The sequence below is a fragment of the Wyeomyia smithii genome, chromosome 3, assembly GCF_029784165.1.
Source record: "Wyeomyia smithii strain HCP4-BCI-WySm-NY-G18 chromosome 3, ASM2978416v1, whole genome shotgun sequence".
NCBI lineage: Eukaryota > Metazoa > Arthropoda > Insecta > Diptera > Culicidae > Wyeomyia > Wyeomyia smithii.
In genome coordinates this window covers 20,112,428-20,132,398 of record NC_073696.1, presented here as the reverse complement: position 1 = coordinate 20,132,398, position 19,971 = coordinate 20,112,428, and the positions used below count along the sequence as shown (strand labels likewise).

The 19,971-nt window shown below is 36.5% G+C and overlaps 1 protein-coding gene across 6 annotated transcripts in view; it reads right to left on the bottom strand.

The window, feature by feature from the left end:
* LOC129732508 (protein sickie-like) overlaps window positions 1-19,971 on the bottom strand; it is a 477,819-nt gene that overhangs the window by 178,831 nt on the left and 279,017 nt on the right. For all 6 annotated transcript variants that reach the window (XM_055693445.1, XM_055693439.1, XM_055693442.1 and 3 more), the window contains one exon: window positions 4,166-4,302. In XM_055693445.1, the coding sequence (XP_055549420.1) occupies window positions 4,166-4,302 (137 nt within the window). The remainder of the gene's footprint in view (window positions 1-4,165; window positions 4,303-19,971) is intronic.

Sequence of the window (19,971 nt, the reverse complement as noted above, 5' to 3'; positions counted from 1 at the left end):
ACGATTTGGACGTAGAATTATGCTTTATGGCAATATAGGGGCACAAATTGAAAAATTGAAAACATCGGAAGCGTCACGAAAAGATTTTAGTGCCACTTCCCAATTGCTTGGGATAAATGTAGAACTGCACATTTCGAAATTGGTAAGGTAAGAAAACTCAACATTGAGCAAAATCATTTCAAATCGCCTGGAAATACGCGAAAATTTAATCGAACATTTTTGATTTGAATGAAACTTTGCACACGTATTTGGCTTAGCAAACTGAGCATTTTTCACAGGTGGAGAGATTTTTTACACCCATGAGTTACATTCTAAAAGGGCGTATGCTTTTTGGCATAGGTTTTATTCGAAGTATTGTAGCCCAGAAACCGTTGGTTGCATAGAGAAACTGTTTGAGAATGAGTTGTAGCGAATCGAAAATGCATCATAAAAAAAATATCCACTGTACAAAAAAGAATTTTTTGACCAAAAAAAAAATTAAAAATAAACATTAAATTTCAATTAAAAAAAAAAAGAGTTGAATTTTTTTTAATTGTTTTTATGAAGAAACTTGACGATAATACGCAACTTTTGAAAAAAGTCCAGGATGGAGAAATGAAAAATAATTTTTTTATGGTAGATTAATTTTTTTATGAAAATTCTAATTCAAACATTTTTCGAAATATTTGTATTCTGATGATTTTAAAAAAAAATTTTAAAAGATACAGAGAGTCATTTTGAATTAAAAAGCTCTTGGTAGTAAACATTCTAAAAGCATTGGTTTTCGAGTTATTTCTAATTTAAGCTCTAAAAATTATAATTATTTAAGAAAATACACGTTTTTCTTAATTTATCCATGGTTCTCCAGCAAAAACCATACGTTCATTGGAATGCTTGATCAAAATAAATGCTTTGACAACAAAACGAAATATATATATATATATATATATATATATATATATATATATATATATATATATATATATATATATATACATATATATATATATATATATATATATATATATATATATATATATATATATATATATATATATATATATATATATATATATATATATATATATATATATATATATATATATATATATATATATATATATATATATATATATATATATATATATATATATATTTATGTGTGTGTGATGATTTCTGTCATTTTGAATGCCAAAAAGTGACCAATAACTGTGCCTTTCACTGTACAAACAGTATTTTACATTTCATCCGATTCCTAATCCTTCAACTGACTTATTGATCATCGAAAGTACATACCAGAACATAGGAATTTAAATTAAAATGTTGGTGGTTGAACATTTATCCGATTTATTTTTCAATATTCATGTGTCACGTTGACAAAATCATAATTGTAAAGGGACAGCAGTAACTTTTGTTTTTTTTTTTCGAGTACACATATTTGTGCGTGGCCCCAGCAGCCTTTTTATGGTATACTGGCTTGAATCGGGTTATCATCGTTTAGTATAATAACTTGCAATTCACTGAGGCAGCATTCTTGAATTACGTAGCATGGGGGGGGGGGTGTTGTGGGGGGTTATCATCATCGTTTTAAGACAAGGTTGTACAACGACCGAAAAAATACACTGAATTTACACAAAAACACCGCACAAAGCATTGCAGCGAGAGCTGTTGAGCTGTATATACAACTTTTCTCCTCGTATCAAAATATAAATCTCTCAAGGCAGAAGACATTAATCCAAAGTGAAATTTACAACACATGAAACGCTGCCAAAAGTGTATGAACTGGTGATTTTTTTTTCGAAATAAAACTGTTGTTTCATATGCTACAGCTTGTATTTCCGGCTAACTAAGCCAAGCCTTAGTGCTAAATTCCGATTCGTAACTTGACCTTCTGTTTATTTATACACAGACTTCGCAGCCAACTGTTTAGTGAACAGGACAACTGCGGGGCTAGCTCAACGATCCTACTGACACTAACAGTCTCTCCCGAGTCGAGACTCGAACCTACGACAGCTGGCTTGTTAGGCCAGCATTGTACCTCGAGACCTTTTGGGAGATTTTCGGTGAACTATAAATGTAATAAATTCTTATATATCAAAAAAGAAATTTCAAAAATATCAAAATTGTAAAAAATATTAAAATTCTCAAAAAAAAATTGAAGTTGGTAATATATTGAAAATTGTCTAAAAAATTTAAATGGTACAAACTGGTAAAGTTATCAAAAATTATAATAATGAATAACATGTCGAACACTGTAAAACCGATTTACTTGTTTATGTATGAATGTCGCGGGTCATAATTTTGTTGATAAATGGTTATCAGTAGTCCAAATGATTTTCCTCTAAATTGATTAATATTATTTTTCTCTCTAAATTAATTGGTATATTTTGTTCAAATTGTATTCATAGTTATCCCCTTATTTTTTCGTTACTTTTCCACCGATTTTTTTTTTTAAATTTTCTCTATTGCCAAATGAGCAAAGAAATATTTTATACATTAGTTTCCATTTTTATTGCATGCATATTACCAAACCAAACATAGTTTTAAATTTTATCAAAGTTTTTTGTAATAGTATCATTCCGAATTGTGGCTGGTATCTCACATCAATATTATTTTAATACAAAAAGTACCATTTTGGAATTATATTGTTTGAAAACATGGCTAAAATTGGTCTTTATTCGATCCAATATTATTTTTAAATTATATTCTTGCTTTAAATTCTTGATTACAGACAAAATTTTAAAATTATTAAATTATTAAAAATTATTAAATTATCCCTGTTTCAATTGTGTCGTAAGCCTAATTGTTGAAGCTTATTGCACAGAGTAATTGTTGATTTTGTACTGTGGTTTTTCCATTTTATTACTTCTCTAGCCAAACTCACGCTCGATTTTGACACGGTGATAGTCGAGATTTTACCACTTTTTCTGGAAACGTTGCAAATTCTGTACCAAATAATTAGGAAAGCCAATAATCGTCGAGTTTCATAGCATTAAATGAGTTGAAATATATACTGATTACTGCAATGTTTATTGAAAATCTAGCAGACGCTCTATTTTGAGGGTTATTGAAGCAGACACAAATGCTTATCATGAGAGCAAAACATTTGAAGTAGCGGGTAGTCTAGATAGTTTGAAAATGACTGCTAATACAGATAGAATTATTTTTAACAGATTAATTGCAAAAAATAATGTAGCAATCCCAAATTGCTTCGAAAAGCTCTCTTATAGTCAATATGTTAGCAATTAGGTAAGTGTTGACGAGTTACCGTTTGATACATAAAACAATTAGCTGGTAGTATAAAAAGTCACTTAACACTGTGTTCGAATGATTGAATATTGACCTCTCGTATTCGTTTTTTTTTTGAGAAAAGTATGTGAATTTACCATGCAGATGACTTTAATTATTAAATTTGTTTTGTGTTTTTTTTTTGTACTTTTAACTAAATTATCGCGGAAAATAACGATGCGTAGCAAAAAGTTACATATATTTAGTTATTTTCACTTGATCATGATAAGATCGAAAATTTACTGTAGTTTTGAAGTTTTCCTTCGCTGTTGTTTTAAAAAAAGTCAAACTTCAATTTGGTTGCGAAACTATATAAATTCTGGTTTTAGTTTAACGGCAATCTTGTCTCAATTTTCTTTTGGTTTAAACCAATGTCATTTTTTTTTAAATTGAGTGCGAATTTTTTTTCAAGATTGGATAAATATTGTTTGTATTTTGACGTTGATCACGATTTTTGAAACCGTAAAAAACAAATGCTTTTCGAAGAAGAAATTCGCCTGGCATATTTTTGTTTCCATTCAATTAAAGTTTTTAAAGTTGCTTTTCATCTAATTCGTACCACAATCTATAGTTTGAAGAAAAAAATACAAAGAAACCTATCTATTTCATTAATGTTAATCTCTTTAGTTAAGCCGTCTTCATTTTAATACTAGAGAGTTTCCACAAACAGCGATGATAAATGCATAAACTTATCTGCATCCCTGTCGGAAAAAGTGGAGCGATTCCAGATGTGGTAAGTTTAGGTAATCATTTGGATTGTTAGAAATGAAAAAAAAAAAATAATAACACATCCCAGAAAGAAGAGTTACGCTAGATTGATTAAATTAATTACTAAAATATGATAATTAAACAATCTGCCCCTATCTTGATGCTGATAACGCTGATAGCTTCCACTTACCCGTCTGCTGGTTTGGCGTCGGTGGCAGCGGCCGCACTTTATCCGGTGGACATCGCCGGGTGACCATAACGGTCGCTGGCTGTGGAATGGCCGTACCGCCATTGACCCCTGGCTTGGCATATGGCACCGGCAGTTGTCTGCAATGAAAAAGTTGAAATAAAAACTCTACATTACCATCCGACTCGACATATAATGACATTAATATGGAATTATTTGACTCGTGTTTGCCCTCTCAGCCACGCCGGTAGGCGGTAGAATAACATGCTTATTTTATAGTTTGATGCGTTCGATGCGACTGGAACTTTCCGGATACGTAGCCGATGATAATCAATCTGAAAGTCATGGCGAAAGCGTTCAATATCACTAAATGGATCGGAGTTAAAATTTATGGAAATGGATTTTGCCTCCCGGATAAGCTTCATCAATTCAACATGACTCTATGACGGTGACTCCAGAAGACATGACTCTCTAACTTCGAACGTCATGTTGTTGTATAGTCTCTAGCGTTCAAAACTATGTTAATTTCAACACGCTCTAGCTTATGGACTGTCCCTTCAAACCCGCCCAGGTTATACAAGCAACGCGAAGCGTCATCCTCATTGGGGCGCGTAGGAGGCACGCCGCCTGTGGAAGGGTCTCGGAATAGGTCATCACATTTACATAATCTCATTTGGAGAATGTTTAATTTCCCCGTAAGTTCGACCTCCCCTCGCTGGAGCAGAGGCCCCGAAAGAAAGTGTCTTCGATGCCATCATCGTTCGCGTTCACGGCGGCGACGGCGCCCCGGTGCACTCTGTTTTGGTCCGTTACATGCCGGTGAGCTGTGAAACACAAATAGATTCGCTTTGTACACTGCGATGGAAGGCATAATGAACAGTTAAAATGCAATATGCAAGCGATGCAGTCCGATACCCCGTGCCACGGTTGCAGTGGAATAGCGAAACGATGTCAGCTGCTGGTGCCGTTCCCGTAGTCCCGATCCGGGGACTGTTATTGCGTGGCATTGCTAATCGAAGACCTAATTTCTGTGGGAGTTTAACGTTACCCAGTGGAAATTCCTTCACTTGCTGTGCCATTAAACTGTATCGATGAGATTTAAAAAAAAAGAAATTGGAAGAACGGGAAAGCAATTCTCTATTCTAAAATGCTGATAAAAAGTTTGCGTTAAGGCTTCGAGCCATCGTGCTTCTAGTCCAACCATGGAATGTGCAGCTGTGTCATTTACAATGCAACAGAATAAATTCAATGATTGCACCAGCGACTTTCCCATTGTGCTCCGGCTGGCTTCAATGTTGGTGATATTACGGCTGATCGTCGTGGACTGTATTATGAATTATTAACGACTGTGAAATTTTCCAACCAACAACAAAAGGTGCAACGGATCGTAGCGGAAACTTACTTTCGGAGCAGGCCCCCCTGGAGTCGCCTGGAAGGAAGTTAGGAGGGGGCATTGAAAGCTTATACGAAATGCAGCGGGCAGCTTTCGATGCACCATTCACTCCTGATCTAGCCGGGTTTTCCGCGTGCCCCGTGCAGACCCAGCAGAAACCGCAACGCTTTTGTACGCCCATTTGTTTGCGCTGATGCATTTTGACAGCGAAAGGTTGCGCTTTCAGGGTAATTTCGCCCAAGGGATTAATGAGGGCCTTTGTGTGGCTCATAATGAAGACATTTTCCCCTTGAATTGTACGCCGAGTTGTATTTGCGGAGCGCGAGCTGTGCTTTATAATCACGATTGTTACTGGGTGCTTGCGGACTATTTTATGCGATACTGTGATAATTCATGGAGAAGAATGTAAAGTCTGGGGACACACAGCGGATGTAATCATTCTCTTTTACTGAATGGTTCAGCATTACTGCGACCAGATTTGTTTTTTTTTCTTCAATATTGATTATTCCGTCATTACATAGAAACAATTTAAATCAAGTTCAAAAGTATCTTGGTAGAACGAGGCTGTTTTTATGAACAGAGCACAAGCAGAGTCCAGCTTTATATTTCTGAAGCTAACAAAAATCGAATGGATATTAATTATCACGAAATTGATCTATTAAATTAGAATTAAGAAAAAGAACAAGCCATAATAATTCAATAACCAAATTAACGTGAAACTAGTAGTGGATTTTACTCCTTACAGCAATACGCAATGATTCCAAAATTGAATTCAAATAAATAATTTAATCTATTAAATTAGGTTATTTGAGTTTTTTAAATTATTCAATTCGATTTTATCAGATTATGCAATTGTTTAATTTTCGAACATCTATTGTTTACTCTTTGATTATTTTGACACTAATTTTTCGAATTTTTCAATTTTTAAACTTTCAATGATGAGGACTTGAAAAGTGTTCGCAGCTTTTCCTCTTTATATTGCCAGCTAAACTCACAAGTGACCTCTTTCTATTTCAGACTTCGTTTCGAATCTGGAATACATTACTTTCTATTTTTTGCATTGAATCGCACCAAGAATTTCTGATAGAATATACGTTAGTCTTTATGACATTGCAGCGTGTTTCCTTTAAGAAATCCGAATTGTTTAAATTGTTTATATACACAGTTTTTTTTCGGTTTTTTAATCAGATTTTCGATCATAGAGATTTTCAGGAGTATAAAGTTGAGAAATTCGAAAGTCAAAAGTTTTATTTCCTCCTTTTTCATAAGCTTCATAAGCTTAGATATATTTTTTCGGCAATAATTCTAATAATAGTTTTTGTTCTATAGTCGAGAATTTTTGTTTCTCCGGATTCTAGACCGATTGATTTCATACCTTGAATTTCTTGAGTTCAGATTTTCTGGCATTGGATTTATATTTTTATTTCTAAAGTTTTAGGATTGAGGATTTTAAACCATGGATTTTTCTTATATTGAATACACTGAAGATACTTTTCGCTTGCGCAAGTTTAGAGATTTAGGCGATTTTAGTTGCAGCAGACATTATGAAAAACTCTTCCAGATTGAGATTTATTACACGGATCCACAAATGTAGGCGATTTTTCGGTACACAAATTTCGGAATCTACGCGATTATTCTAGCGCGAATTCCAGATCATACTTTAGGCGGATTCTGGCTCGTTTTTTATATATCAAATCATAGAATAGATTTTGGGTTCTATATTTTGACGTTTGGTTTTGAAAGTATCCGAGTTGCTGGTTTCGAACTTGATTTCTGGGTTTGGAGTTTTTGATATTAAGTTTTGTCAAACCATATTTTAAATTTTGGGATACTGGATCTTTGATATGAAAATCTTAACTAGAGGTGAAAGTTCGTTTTTTTTGACGTAGAGTATCGATTCTCTTATCGTCAGGTTTGTCATAGAGAAGTTATCGTTTGCAGAGAGATACTCTGTAATACGAAAAACCATCATACAAGAAATTACCGCTCTAGGATATAATTTACACCCCTGACGATAATAAAGCCGATACTCTATATGATTTCGAGCTGTAGTTTAAAAAATTAAAATGCTGAAAAGTCGGTTATCTATCAATGGATTTCGTTCGTTCTTGCAGCAATCTATTGAAAAATCATCTATCCATCTGTCCGAATGCAAAAAGTATAATTTGATTATTCGAATTATTGTGCTATTGAAAATTGTCAAGCCTCGTTGTAACGCAGCTTTCGACCTCTGGTTGGTTGCTTAATGCTTGCTTTCCGAGCACGGTCGATAGAACTATAAACCTGGTAAACCAGGAATGCACTTTGAGCTATATAAGAGCCTGATTCTGTTCAAAATAATCAGTTTACTAGTGGATGGCCACTAGCACGGAAGTATCTAAGTGACAGCGGGTACCAGCAACAGTAGGGATGTGTAAAACGGTTCTCTTCTAAGAATGGCTTCGAACTGTTCGCTCACCGTTCGCCCACGGCTCGTGGTTCAAAAATATTAACGTGCAAGGTTGACTCGTTTTTTTTTCGGAAAACTTTGGTTTCTGGCGCTTAAACAGCCGAGGCCGTTTATTCGTTCGTTCACTCTTATATATGAACCGGTTCATATGAATGGTTCGTGAGCTGTTCGCCCATCCCTGAGCAGCAGTAGCTGTAGCAGTTATCAGCAGTGGTTGTGGTAACTGCGGTAGGTGCAGCGGCTTTTTTTTCCTCTTTGTCTTTTTTTTTTCTTTTGTCATGTCCAACGTACTGATAGAAGATTGCTGTATTCTTCTTAAGTCACGCCAAAAACAGCGTGAAAAAAGTGTACCGTAACAATTTGCTTTTTTTACGTGTCACTCTAATGTTTGTTTGTTTATTTGAGACATTTCACACCAACTACACTCTACTGCTCTTGTTTCTGAATTATGATAGTAGATTTTGTTTGAAAGTTGAGCGAACATTTTTATTTGTAGACTTCGAGATCAGAAAAATATGATTTTTATTTATGTTTCATATTTATGAATTTACGGTTTAAGCTTTTTCTTATGGATTTAGAATTTTTATTGTTAGATTCTGGACTTTCATTTTTGATTTAGGATTTTTGACGTAGAACTACGTCTCTCAGGAAGTTCGGCTACATAAAGGTGTAAAATGAAAAATTAAAACCGGAAAAAAAGCAAAATATGTCCGATGCCAAACAGTCGGATTTTCATCAATGGATTTCCTTCGTACTTACAGCAATCGATTGGAAAATCATCTATGCGTCCGCCCGAATGTAGAAAATTGTAATTTTCGATAATTCGAATTATTGTGCTATTGAAAATTGTCAAGCCTCGTTGTAACGCAGCTTTCGACCTCTGGTTGGTTGCTTAATGCTTGCTTCCCAAGCACAGTCGACAGAACTATACACCTGGTAAACCAGGAATGCACTCTTTGAGCTGTATACGAGCCTGCTGCTGCTCAAACCAATCAGTTTATTAGTGTATGTCCACTAGGACGGTCGTATCCAGAGTTGCCAATGTTCCAGTTTAAACGTACTCAAGCTCCGATTGGTTTTCGGAAAACTTTTAAGAACGCAAATGTTGTAAAATGTTAATTCATTGTAACAGTTCTTATCTACGTTTCCAGTCTATTCTATTTTCTCGCACGAAACACGGCCAAAATATAAACTACATAGCATTGATAAGATGAAAAAGGAAAGTAAGATTAGCTTCATTCAGAAACTAACAAACAGATTTTACCAGATCGTGAAAAGAATCAATTCCAATGATAGCTTAATATTTTATTTAAAAATAAAAACAATCGATCTCAAAAGTGTCATATGGGCCGTTGAGAGCAAAAGTGGTACATGTGCCATTGACTAAATTTTTCAGGAGACGCGATAAACGAAAACACTCAAATAGTAAATTATTTTCAATGATTTTTTCCAACATAACTGCACTGAATCATTGCTGGAAAGGTTTCAAGAGACGGTACATGAAAGCATGACGAGTTCTGATTGAGAAACTTACACAAGCTTCAAGGGAAAAACATGTACCACTTTTGTTCTATGGGAAAAATAATGACAACCAGAATACGTTGAGAGCAAAAGTGGTACATGTCCAGTGTGAGCATTAAGGATGCTCTCTAATCTTAGGACATAGAACATTCATGTCTTCAGCAGAGTTGTTCAAGTGATTGAGTACTATAGAGTGATGATCTGTTAGTTGAAGAATTCTGTCTCTTCGTGGCGCTAGTGTATATGTATTTGGTAACAGCATACGAGTTGAGACTGAAATAGGTAAAATGCTTTCTATTACAAAATAGTTACGGGTACACTAGCGTCACGTAGTGAGAAAATTTCAAAGCAGACAGATCTTCATCTGAAAGTACTCAATCACTTGACCAACTTTGCTGAAGACATGATTGTTTAATGTCCTAATATCCTTGACTTACAATTCATCTAACATGCACAGACTGGACATGTACCACTGTTGCTCTCAACGAAATGGTGATTATGTTAATTACCAAAAATGGTGTTGGCTATAACTTTAGTTTAGGTTATCAGATCTCGGTTTTTCTTGGATATTCTAGTACATTATTGCGTTCTGCATCAATTTATGCAAAAAACCCAAAAAGTGTAAAAATGGCACATGTACCACTTTTGCTCTCAACGGCTCATATACAGGCGGCGTTCTCTAAAATAATTTTTGTTGTGTAGCAGTTTAAAATATGTTCGGATAATTAGATACCAAGAGAGAGCGAAATCAAAAAAAAAATGGAACTTAAACTTCACTGATGTAACTTGAAAAAATGTTGCATCAGTACTCTTGTTAAAAGTTAAAGTAAAGTTCATTTTCATAATTTTGAGATGAATTGATTAGGCAGTTTCAAATTTTTAGGAGATAACAATAAAATTAAAAGAAATAGAAACCTGAAACAGAACAGATTTGATTGAAATGACTGATTTTTTGCTATATTTAAAACTAACATTGGATTCTGTAACCATCACAGAGAAGCTCAATTGCATTTTTTATGCTATTCATTAAATTTTTCTTGAAATCCAGTTTTTTCCAGTTGTTTCCTTAGCATTCTTTCAGTTTAAATAAAAATTTTATTGGCAACTCTAGTCGTACCTGAGTGACAGCGGGTGGCATGGCAACAGCAACGGGTACCAGCAGCAGTAAAACGGTTCTTTTCTGAAAGCGGCTTCGAGCTGTTCACTAGGGTGGCAATGCGATGTATGGAAAAATCTAATTTAAAGAACCGACCATGTAAATTTTGTTTATTGGCCCAAAATAATAACCTCTGCAAAATTTCAGGTTAATTAGACATGATTTAGGGGTGCCTCAAAGCGCTTAAAATTTCAGTGGTTTGACCCTCGAAAATTAATCTTCCTGATAGAAACTTGGGTTTCAGATGCCTAATAAACATTAAAATGATTCACATGTGGTTTAGGAAATCATTCAAATGTTTCTTAGGCATTTTGAACTTCTTTTTTTATTAGGGATGTCCATTTTCGAGGGTCAAAACATCAAAACATTGAACACTAGGAGGCACCCCTAAATCATGTCCGATTGAGCTGAAATTTAACACAGATATTTTTTTTTAGGGCAACAAACAAAATGTATATGACATGACCATTTTCGCTGTCACCCTACTGTTCCTTCACCGTTGCGAACCGACTTATATGAACTGCTCATGGTTCGAGAATATTAACGTGCAAGGTTAACTCGTTTTGTTTTGGAAAACGTCGGTTTCTGGCGAACCATCAGTTTTGGTGCGCTCAAAGAGCCGAGGTTCATTTTTTGAGCCGTTTATTCGTTCGCTCGCTTTTTTTCTATGAACCGGATTATATCGTCAGTTGAATTCAATACTGGCACAACGCAAAATTCATAGTTTCGAGAAAAACGAGTTTGATAATTTACGTCAAAAATTTCTTTTTTCATTTTCGTACAAAATTCAAATTTAAACACTTCCCATTTTTATTGAATTTGTTTGGGTCTATCATGTGCATGTATTAAGCAAGTTATAAGATTTGTAACCTCATTTTCCGGTCTTTTCAGGGATGTTTTAGGTTTGTGCAATAAAGGCACATCTACTTATATTTCTGGAATTATTGTGAATTTGGAAACGGGTCTTTGTGAGATGCAACTATACAGTATTAGGCATCGTTTGCCATCAATAACGCAAAACTGCAAAATTTTGAGTTGTGCCAGTATTGAATTCAACTGATGATACGAACGGCTCGTGAGCTGCCCATCCCTAAGCAGCAGTAGCAGTAGCTTATCATCAGCGGTATTGGTAACAGCGGTAGGTGCAGCGGCACTACTTTTTCCTCTAGTAAAAAGCTGCCTTTGTGCGGTAGCGGCAGCTTCAGTGGTAGGTGCATTGGCCAGCACTTCCTCCACAGAAAAGCTATGCTGTATTTTATTTCAAAGACACCCAAACGGATGTTGGCAATCAAGATTTCTCGGCCGTCAAATTTTACAGTTTTACACTGTGTTAGCAGAAAAGTACTTGATTCTCACTGTCGTAGATAGCACAGATTATAAATTAAATTATAAATTAAATTATAAATTATAAATTAAATTAAGGGGGGACCCTATTATGGAAGGTCGAAAAATAATAAATCTCCGTGATTTTTTTTAGATGTTTAGAGTAAAGTGAAACGATCAGGTACACTAGAGTCTTTTTTAAGCGGTTGCTTGTACCGCTTTTTATGGGTATGATGATGATTAGATGTACTTATACTAAACTTATTTGAACCCGAGTACAAATAGTCTAACAAATCACATAAAAATAAGGCGCGTTATTATAAAAAAATCGTGTTTAATAAAACGCATACAAATAAATCGCGTAAAAAAGGACCCTAGTGTATTTTGACAATTGAATAAGGTTTATTTGAAGATGTATTTTGGATGTCGGGAATGCAAATATAGTGAGTATTACACTGTTGACAACTGTGAACGTGGATGCTCTCTCTAAATCTCATCTAATCTTCTGAACCTATTCGGTTGAATTTTTTTTCAGTATGTAGAAATGGATTGTCTAACTTGTTGCATAGCCGTTTCCGAAAATTCCGAAAATTGACAAAATGACGGCCATTTTACTGAAAAAAAAATTTTTTTTTCATGAAAAATCACTGTTTCAAAAATCATAAAACGTTAAATAATCTAGATATTGAAAAAAGACTTAAATAATCCATTTCTACATGCTAGAAAAAAAATTAGCCAAACTGGTTCAGTAGATGCTAAGAAAAGCTTACCACCAAATTTTCGACACTGCACACGAAAGTGACAAAAACCGCATTTTCACTGTCTCAAGTTGAGCGACCTTCAGCGTCAGCGGCGTCAATTTTCAACGGAAGTCCGGTCATTGAAAGAAATGAGATGTCTGATTTAATATCGAAATTATTTGCTTCGAGCAAATTCATATAACCATGTACATTCTTCGCTAAAGCAACACAGCGTGTGCGAAATCACAGAAATGCTGCTATCACTGTCAACCGTTTGGAGCTAAAAGTCTTTTTCATTCTCAGCTCGTTCGTTGAAAGTTGAAATTCAAAGATTTCAATTTCAACTAAAAATTTGTTCATGACAGTGAAGGTTTGCAGCACTGCCACCAGTTGAAAAACATGCTTTCGAGAAAAACGCTACCAACAGCGTAATACTCACTTTGTTTCCACCCACGGCATGCAAAATACATCTTCAAATATACCGTAATCAATAGCAGAAATACCCGAACACTTAACCTTATCATTAACATCAGATATACAAATCAAAAAAAAATATTATTTTTAAACTTTCCAGAGTTGGGTCCCCTCTTAAACAAAAAATTGTCCTTTTGAGGACAAATTAAATACTTAATTTGAAGAGTTGATATTATCTCTTTCATTCGTTACACCTAATTCATAATTTAGCAGTGGCAATGGCAAGTCATTTTATTAACAAATTATGGGATGGACGTCTCCTGCGGTTAACTCTGCCTGCCGTGGAAATAATTGAACGGTACCTGATGAATCATTAAGCACATTTGCATGAAATATTGACAGTAAGTGAAAATTTCCTTGCTTGATTGTAGATTGAATTTTGAATTTTGAATCATTTCCGATTATAGACAAGATCTTTGATCATAACTCTTAAATTTTGCATCAATTGTGAAATGATTTCATATGTCTTTTAATGAATTTTATATGTGAAATGAATTTTATTTATTCACCATTGGATTAAAAAATTTTAGCTTTAGATCTCCAGTATCGATTTCGATTAAGGTTTTTATGGATGGATTGTTTAACATTAGATTTTGGACTAACATTTCATTCTAGTTCTTAGATTTTAGATTGTTTAATTGCGGATGATGAATTTCGGGTTTTGGAATGTAGATTGTAGTTTTCGGATTTTAAAAGTATTTTTTTTTTACTAGTCGAACATACCCGGCGTTGCTAAGGATAAACGGGATCAGAATTTTAAACAATTTCTCGTATATCACCACTCATTTCGTCATTTTCGATTTCAAAATGGCGGCCGGGTTTTATTCCTGGTTTCTTAGCATCATCTCGGTTCCGACAACCAGTCTTTCCAATCAAACTCTGAACTCGCGGTATAGTGTGACCGCTCCTATATTCATCTCAGTACCTATATTCATCTCATCACGCCTTTTATATCTATTTATCGTCAAATTTAACCATATTTTCAACGTACAACTTTCAACCACTTGACAAAATCGAGAAGCAAATAGATTTACTTTCAAACATTTGTAGAAATTTGACGATAAATTGGACAAATGAGAGAAATAAGATGAATATAGGTGCAGCAGGCTGTTGAGATGAATAATGGAGCAGTTCCCCTACAAGTGTTTGAAAACCATTTAGTCCCCCATTTCTGCGTAGCAACACGAACACTGTTGCTCTGACGACAAGGTACATTTGCGTTTAGTCCTCCACATTACCCTCTCGACTGATATAAAACCAGGGAGCTGCAAAAAAGCAAAGTGTACTACGTCTCTACATTCATCGGAACACGTGTTACATTACCATGTGACTAGATTCTGTTCCAATTGCATCGATGAAAACCGCCAAAAATATCAATTAGAATATATATGGCCTTTTTGGTATGTTTTAGAGAAAATGGTAGTAGCCATCTTGGATTCCAAAATGATATCTGGGGCCGATTTATGACCTCTAAGCATCATGCCGATTCTTGCAATACTCATGCTGAATGATATGTAGCTGTTCTAGGTTGTTTCGCAGGCATCGGAAGCCGCCATTCTGGATTTTAAAACGACATCTGAAGTTGATTTCCGGCTTTGGAGCATTATCCCGGTTACAGGAATATTTGATATAAGGTTATCCTGGAACAGTCGTATTGAAAGTGACCATTTTGGTTTCCAAATTGGAATCGAATGCTGGTTTTTGGGCATAACCACATTAAATGGTATTTGGTCATTGTACAGTCGAATACATATCAGACACCAGAGAAACAATACAAACAGTATTTATGAATTAGTTTTTAAACCTACAATTTCAAACGTTTGATTCAGCACATCAAATTTCATATTTCGAATCTTGATTTGAGGTTTTGGTTCATATTTTACATTAGATTTGTTTAAAATTGACTGTGTTTTATATTTTGAACTTTGAATGTTGGATTTCATTTCGGAAATAAAATTTTGAGGATTATAATGTTTGTAATTTTATTTAATATTTTGGATCTTGATTATTTGAGTTTTGTATATAATATCTCGGACTTTATTCATTAGATTCCAAATTCGGAACCTAGGATTCATGATACCTAGTTTCTAATATTGGGTTTTTGTTGCTAGATTTCTCAGTTCAGTTCATTCCTTATATTTGAATCCTTTATCATTTATGATTATGAATCATGATTTCAATTCCCGATTCGAATCAGAATCGATTCCTGAAGTTTTTGGGATTTGTGTTTTTAATTAAATTTTGTAAGACTTTTGGTGCATATAAATTTGAAACTTTAATATGATTTGCATCAATTTTCGATTTTTAACCCTCCTTAAACTCCGAACTATTGTTTGAATTTTACGGATCAACTTTTCTGATATTGAACAATTTTTTAAGACAAAAAAAACTCAGTTTAACAATGCAGCTAATCTTCACCAAGCAAACAAGTGAACAAAGCTTCACCGCTCCATATCGCACTTCGCCTTCGCTCGACAACGTCGTCGTGAGGAAGGTGCGAAACTCTTTAACCATTTTATGCAGCTCATTGACCTTCTTTCAGACCGGAGGCTCGGAGACCGTCTTCGTTACCATAATCTCCGCTGGCCGTCGGTCGTCTGTCGTCCGTGCTTTCCAACTTTGCAGATCTTGGTTTTCGTTTTCTTGTCGTAGTTTACCACAGGCAGACTGCAACCGACCGTGCTCAAGCAGCCCCATCGCGGTCAGGTCAAGTGACGGTATGACACAGGCTGAAGAAGCTGTATATCTGTCTGTCAGACTGTCGTTTGTCTTGCAGCCCCGATGAGGGACGGCTGGATGTGCTAACTGCTGAAACGTGATCGAACATATGCTTTTGTGCTGCGAGGCGGCGTTTTAAGATTTTTTTGCGCATAAATTGCCCCATGAATTCGTAACGAGGAAGGACGGGTTTCGGCGGGGCACACCTTGTTGGGAGAATAATTGAGCATTAAAGTGTCTAACTTGGTAATTATTAACGGCTGTGGAGCTACGTTAAAGTTTTTAATCAAATCAACGTGAATCTGCGCCCAAGATTAATGGATATTTATGTGATAAAATTGGTTCGTTTTAATGATTCATAAACGAGTTCTTAAAAGTTAGCCAATTAATGCAATTTGTGTGGGATTGAGTAATCGTTTTCGACCGGCAGTAAACATAATCCTCCGCGATACAGGAAGAGCGAAACCAAAACAAACTTCGCTCTGAATGACATGCAGCCAGTCGCAGTTCATTTGAATAAAACAAAAAACGAAGTAGAGAAAAAAAAAACAGTGGGAGCCATTCGCACCACACGGAACGCCGCTGCTGATTCAGCTGGAAGCAATTTCGCATCAATTTCTGCCCATAACATTCTAACTGCGGCGAGGATGACGCTAATGAGAAGAAACACTGCAGAACAAGACGAGACGCCAACCCCCGCTAGGCCGCACCCCGTGGCATTCATTCCGTTGCATGTCACGCCACTGGAATTAGGCAGTATCCATGATCCCCGCACTAACTAGGTAGCGTGGCAATGCAGTTAGTCATGGGATGGTACTTCTCCGAAGTCAGCTGCGTGCGTTGCCTAATTTAGACCGATCCGTGACACCCTTCGGGTAACATTTTTCCGATTCATATCTCATCATGAGCGCAGTAAAACCAAACGCTTTCGACGCAACGTTGACGACAGTTGACAGTGGCATTTAAATCTTATTCAAATGTATGCTAACGATTCAACCTTCGTTTTGGTCATCACCAAAACCGTTGAAAACATTCCGATTATGCTATCGTAAATTCGGCCCAATATGCTGCCTACTTCGTACATGCTGGAACCCTTCTTCTCCAGTGACACGGCTCGTCATCGAGCTGTCAATAGCTTGTTTATAATCCTCCCCGTTTTCCGTTTGAAGGGTCCCATGACGTGTATGCGTTATAACATAATCCACTGAGAAACGAAAAAAAGGAAAACTATTCTTTCTGAGAATTTCCGATTTGTTTACTGTTCAAAATGTTCGGTTCATCGACCGACCCGACGTTTTAACATTGAACCCTCGAAGACGGCGGGCATTAGTCATGTGGCCTAATGCAGCGCGAGCGGATCTGGATCTCAGCAGCGAAACCAGTAAATGCATTTTCGCCATAATCCACTGATTGTGCTTGCTACCAATGTTTTCCGTGATTCATGGCCCAATGCGCTTACAGCAGTGGAGAGGTTTGCCACTTTGCAGCTGATGTTAGGCCACTGATTGATCTGATCCATCCATCCGAGTACGGGAGAGTCACAGAGAGAGATAGTCAGCAGTCGTGTTGTTGATTGATTGTCTTCCCCCGGGGGCTACGAAATTAGTTCAACTCCGGTGGAAGCTATTAACGCGCGATATGCGCACCCGGTAGAGATCCTCTTCGTTGATACCGATTCAACGCTTCGAGAGTCAGCGATGTTTTGCGGTGGAAATTCATGGGATTCCCGTGGTGTCGCAGATTTTGGCGCAAGTGTGCCGAACGCAAAGATCGGTCCGATCACAGTCACAGTGAAGTCCAAAAAAAGCAGGCCTGTGTTTGGAAAAAATCATTCCAGCAGAGTATTTTTTGGGGAGCAGATTTTGGACCATGAACGTGAAATTAGCAATTTGTCTCGTTCCACTCTGTCACCGCGACCGAGCAGGGAAACTGGGACATGTGTTGCGATAACGAAGCTGTCATAGCTCATAAATTTTGCTCCAATTATACGCTCGCAGGCATCGAAATGAGAGTCGGTTTTTTTTGGATGGAACGACACAAGAAACGTAGTGGTCTGCCACCAGCGCGATATTTGGATTGGTGAGGAAGCTTGTTTCTTCCAGGTTTTATTTACTGGTTTTATCCGGAAAAAAATGTATTGGACGGTCAACCGGCTCCGTGTATATGGTCTTAAAATACAAATCAAACTTTATTTCATCAAAAAGTTGTTGTTTCGTAAAAAAGTTTATAAATAGTGAGTGACGTCGAAACGAACGCAAGTACCAAAGTTCGTTTATGGTCTGGGTCTGGGAACGAATTATTCAAACATTTTATGTGAATTGAAAAAAGCTATCAAGCAAAGATATTTTGATGAAATCTAAAGTTTTGTAGAATTTCGAAAGAGTATTGTCTATAGTAATAGTACGAACAAACGACTATTTTTTCTATGGTTTTGATCATGATCAGTTTCACTGTCGCAACTAAACGAACAATCGTAGCGAAACAACCGACGACTTTACCCTCGTTCGCAAACCGTCAGTTGTTCTTCACTAACCTACAAACCTCAACAGCTACACGCCAACCCAACATGCAAATTAGAGGATGCAGTCTACAGCACTGCAGCATCGCGTCTCTTTCTAATTACTCTTTTCCCTGTCGGCCCCTTCCACTAACGCGACAAGCTATCGCAACTCCATCGCAGGATAAACGCTGACACATTGAATTAATTTGATTAGCAGTCGGGAATTAACGAGCTCGGCGCGGCCAGAGTTTCCTCCCAGCACTGATCGATTTTCGAAGCAAAGCGCGCGCGTTCGATAAATTTTCCCGGCGCGGACCCTGGGGTCTTATCGGAGGTGATCGCGCAGCACCGCTGTCGCCTCGATCGCTGGAAGAAACGTTCCGATGGCGACTTTGAGTTGCATCTTGCAACCGGCTGGCGCTGCATGGGTACGTATGCAAAATTAATGCTAGACGATAAGAAAAATATGTTTCGCAATGCAAACAAATCAACTTTTCATTTTTTCCGTATCCCGCTTTTTTGCAGCAACAGCAGCTGCCGGGCGGTAGCAAGCCACTCTCGGATCGTGCGTTGGCGTCTGCCGGTTGGTCGGTCGGTCGGTCGATCGTCCATTGGCGATTTCGGAATCGATTGAACTATGGACCAGAGTTTGCATGCCGCGTGGTAGCTACTGGTTCTACGCACGATTGAGTAACCAGAGATGAGGCAGTAAAAGATAGCGGGCTTTGCGTTTGATGAAAGTGAATTTGCTCATGCGTCGCACAGTGCAACGTTCCATAGACAAAAATCAAAAAAGTGGATTTATTACTGAACCAATTCTCTATGCTGGTATGTTTTATACATGTTTGAGACATACTGTGATGATATTAATAATCTCCCAAGTTCACTCATACGATTATGGCACCATCTACTGCGCACTGGTTTCAACCATTCAAGTGACACGTTATTTTCAAAAAAAATTCTTAGTTTTCAAATTTATTTTTTAATATACTCTATATCTTTACATGTTACAACCAAAACGGCAACGGTAGAGGCATGTAACTACTCTATTTCACATGTTACTATTGAGACATAACATAGCGCATTTGGAAGTTAAAGGCTTCTTAGTCATGCTTATTTATGCTTAGAGAAAAAAGACACTTTCGAATTAAAATCGATTGTCGAATAAAGTGCCCCAAAGTACCTCTCTGAATTTCACTTTTTCCTCTTATTTGGAATGTCCTTCAAACTTTGGAAGTGATTGCCATTGCTCAAGTTTGCTCTTTCAACCGAAATTCGCGTTTTCGAATGATGCCTCTGGAACCAAAAGTGAGCGATTTGTCGTACATCTGTCCCCTATTTTTATGTATAACACGTAATTTATGTGCAAAACACATGAAAGATTCCTGGATTAACAATGTCTAGATGTTTTGCAACAGTAAACCGTAAATAAACACAACTAACAGAAAATTAACTAGAAATAATCATAAAAACTGAATGGGATGGCGTTTAGGCCACTTTTTCATCGCCTAGGAATTGTTTTAATATTCTTTTCA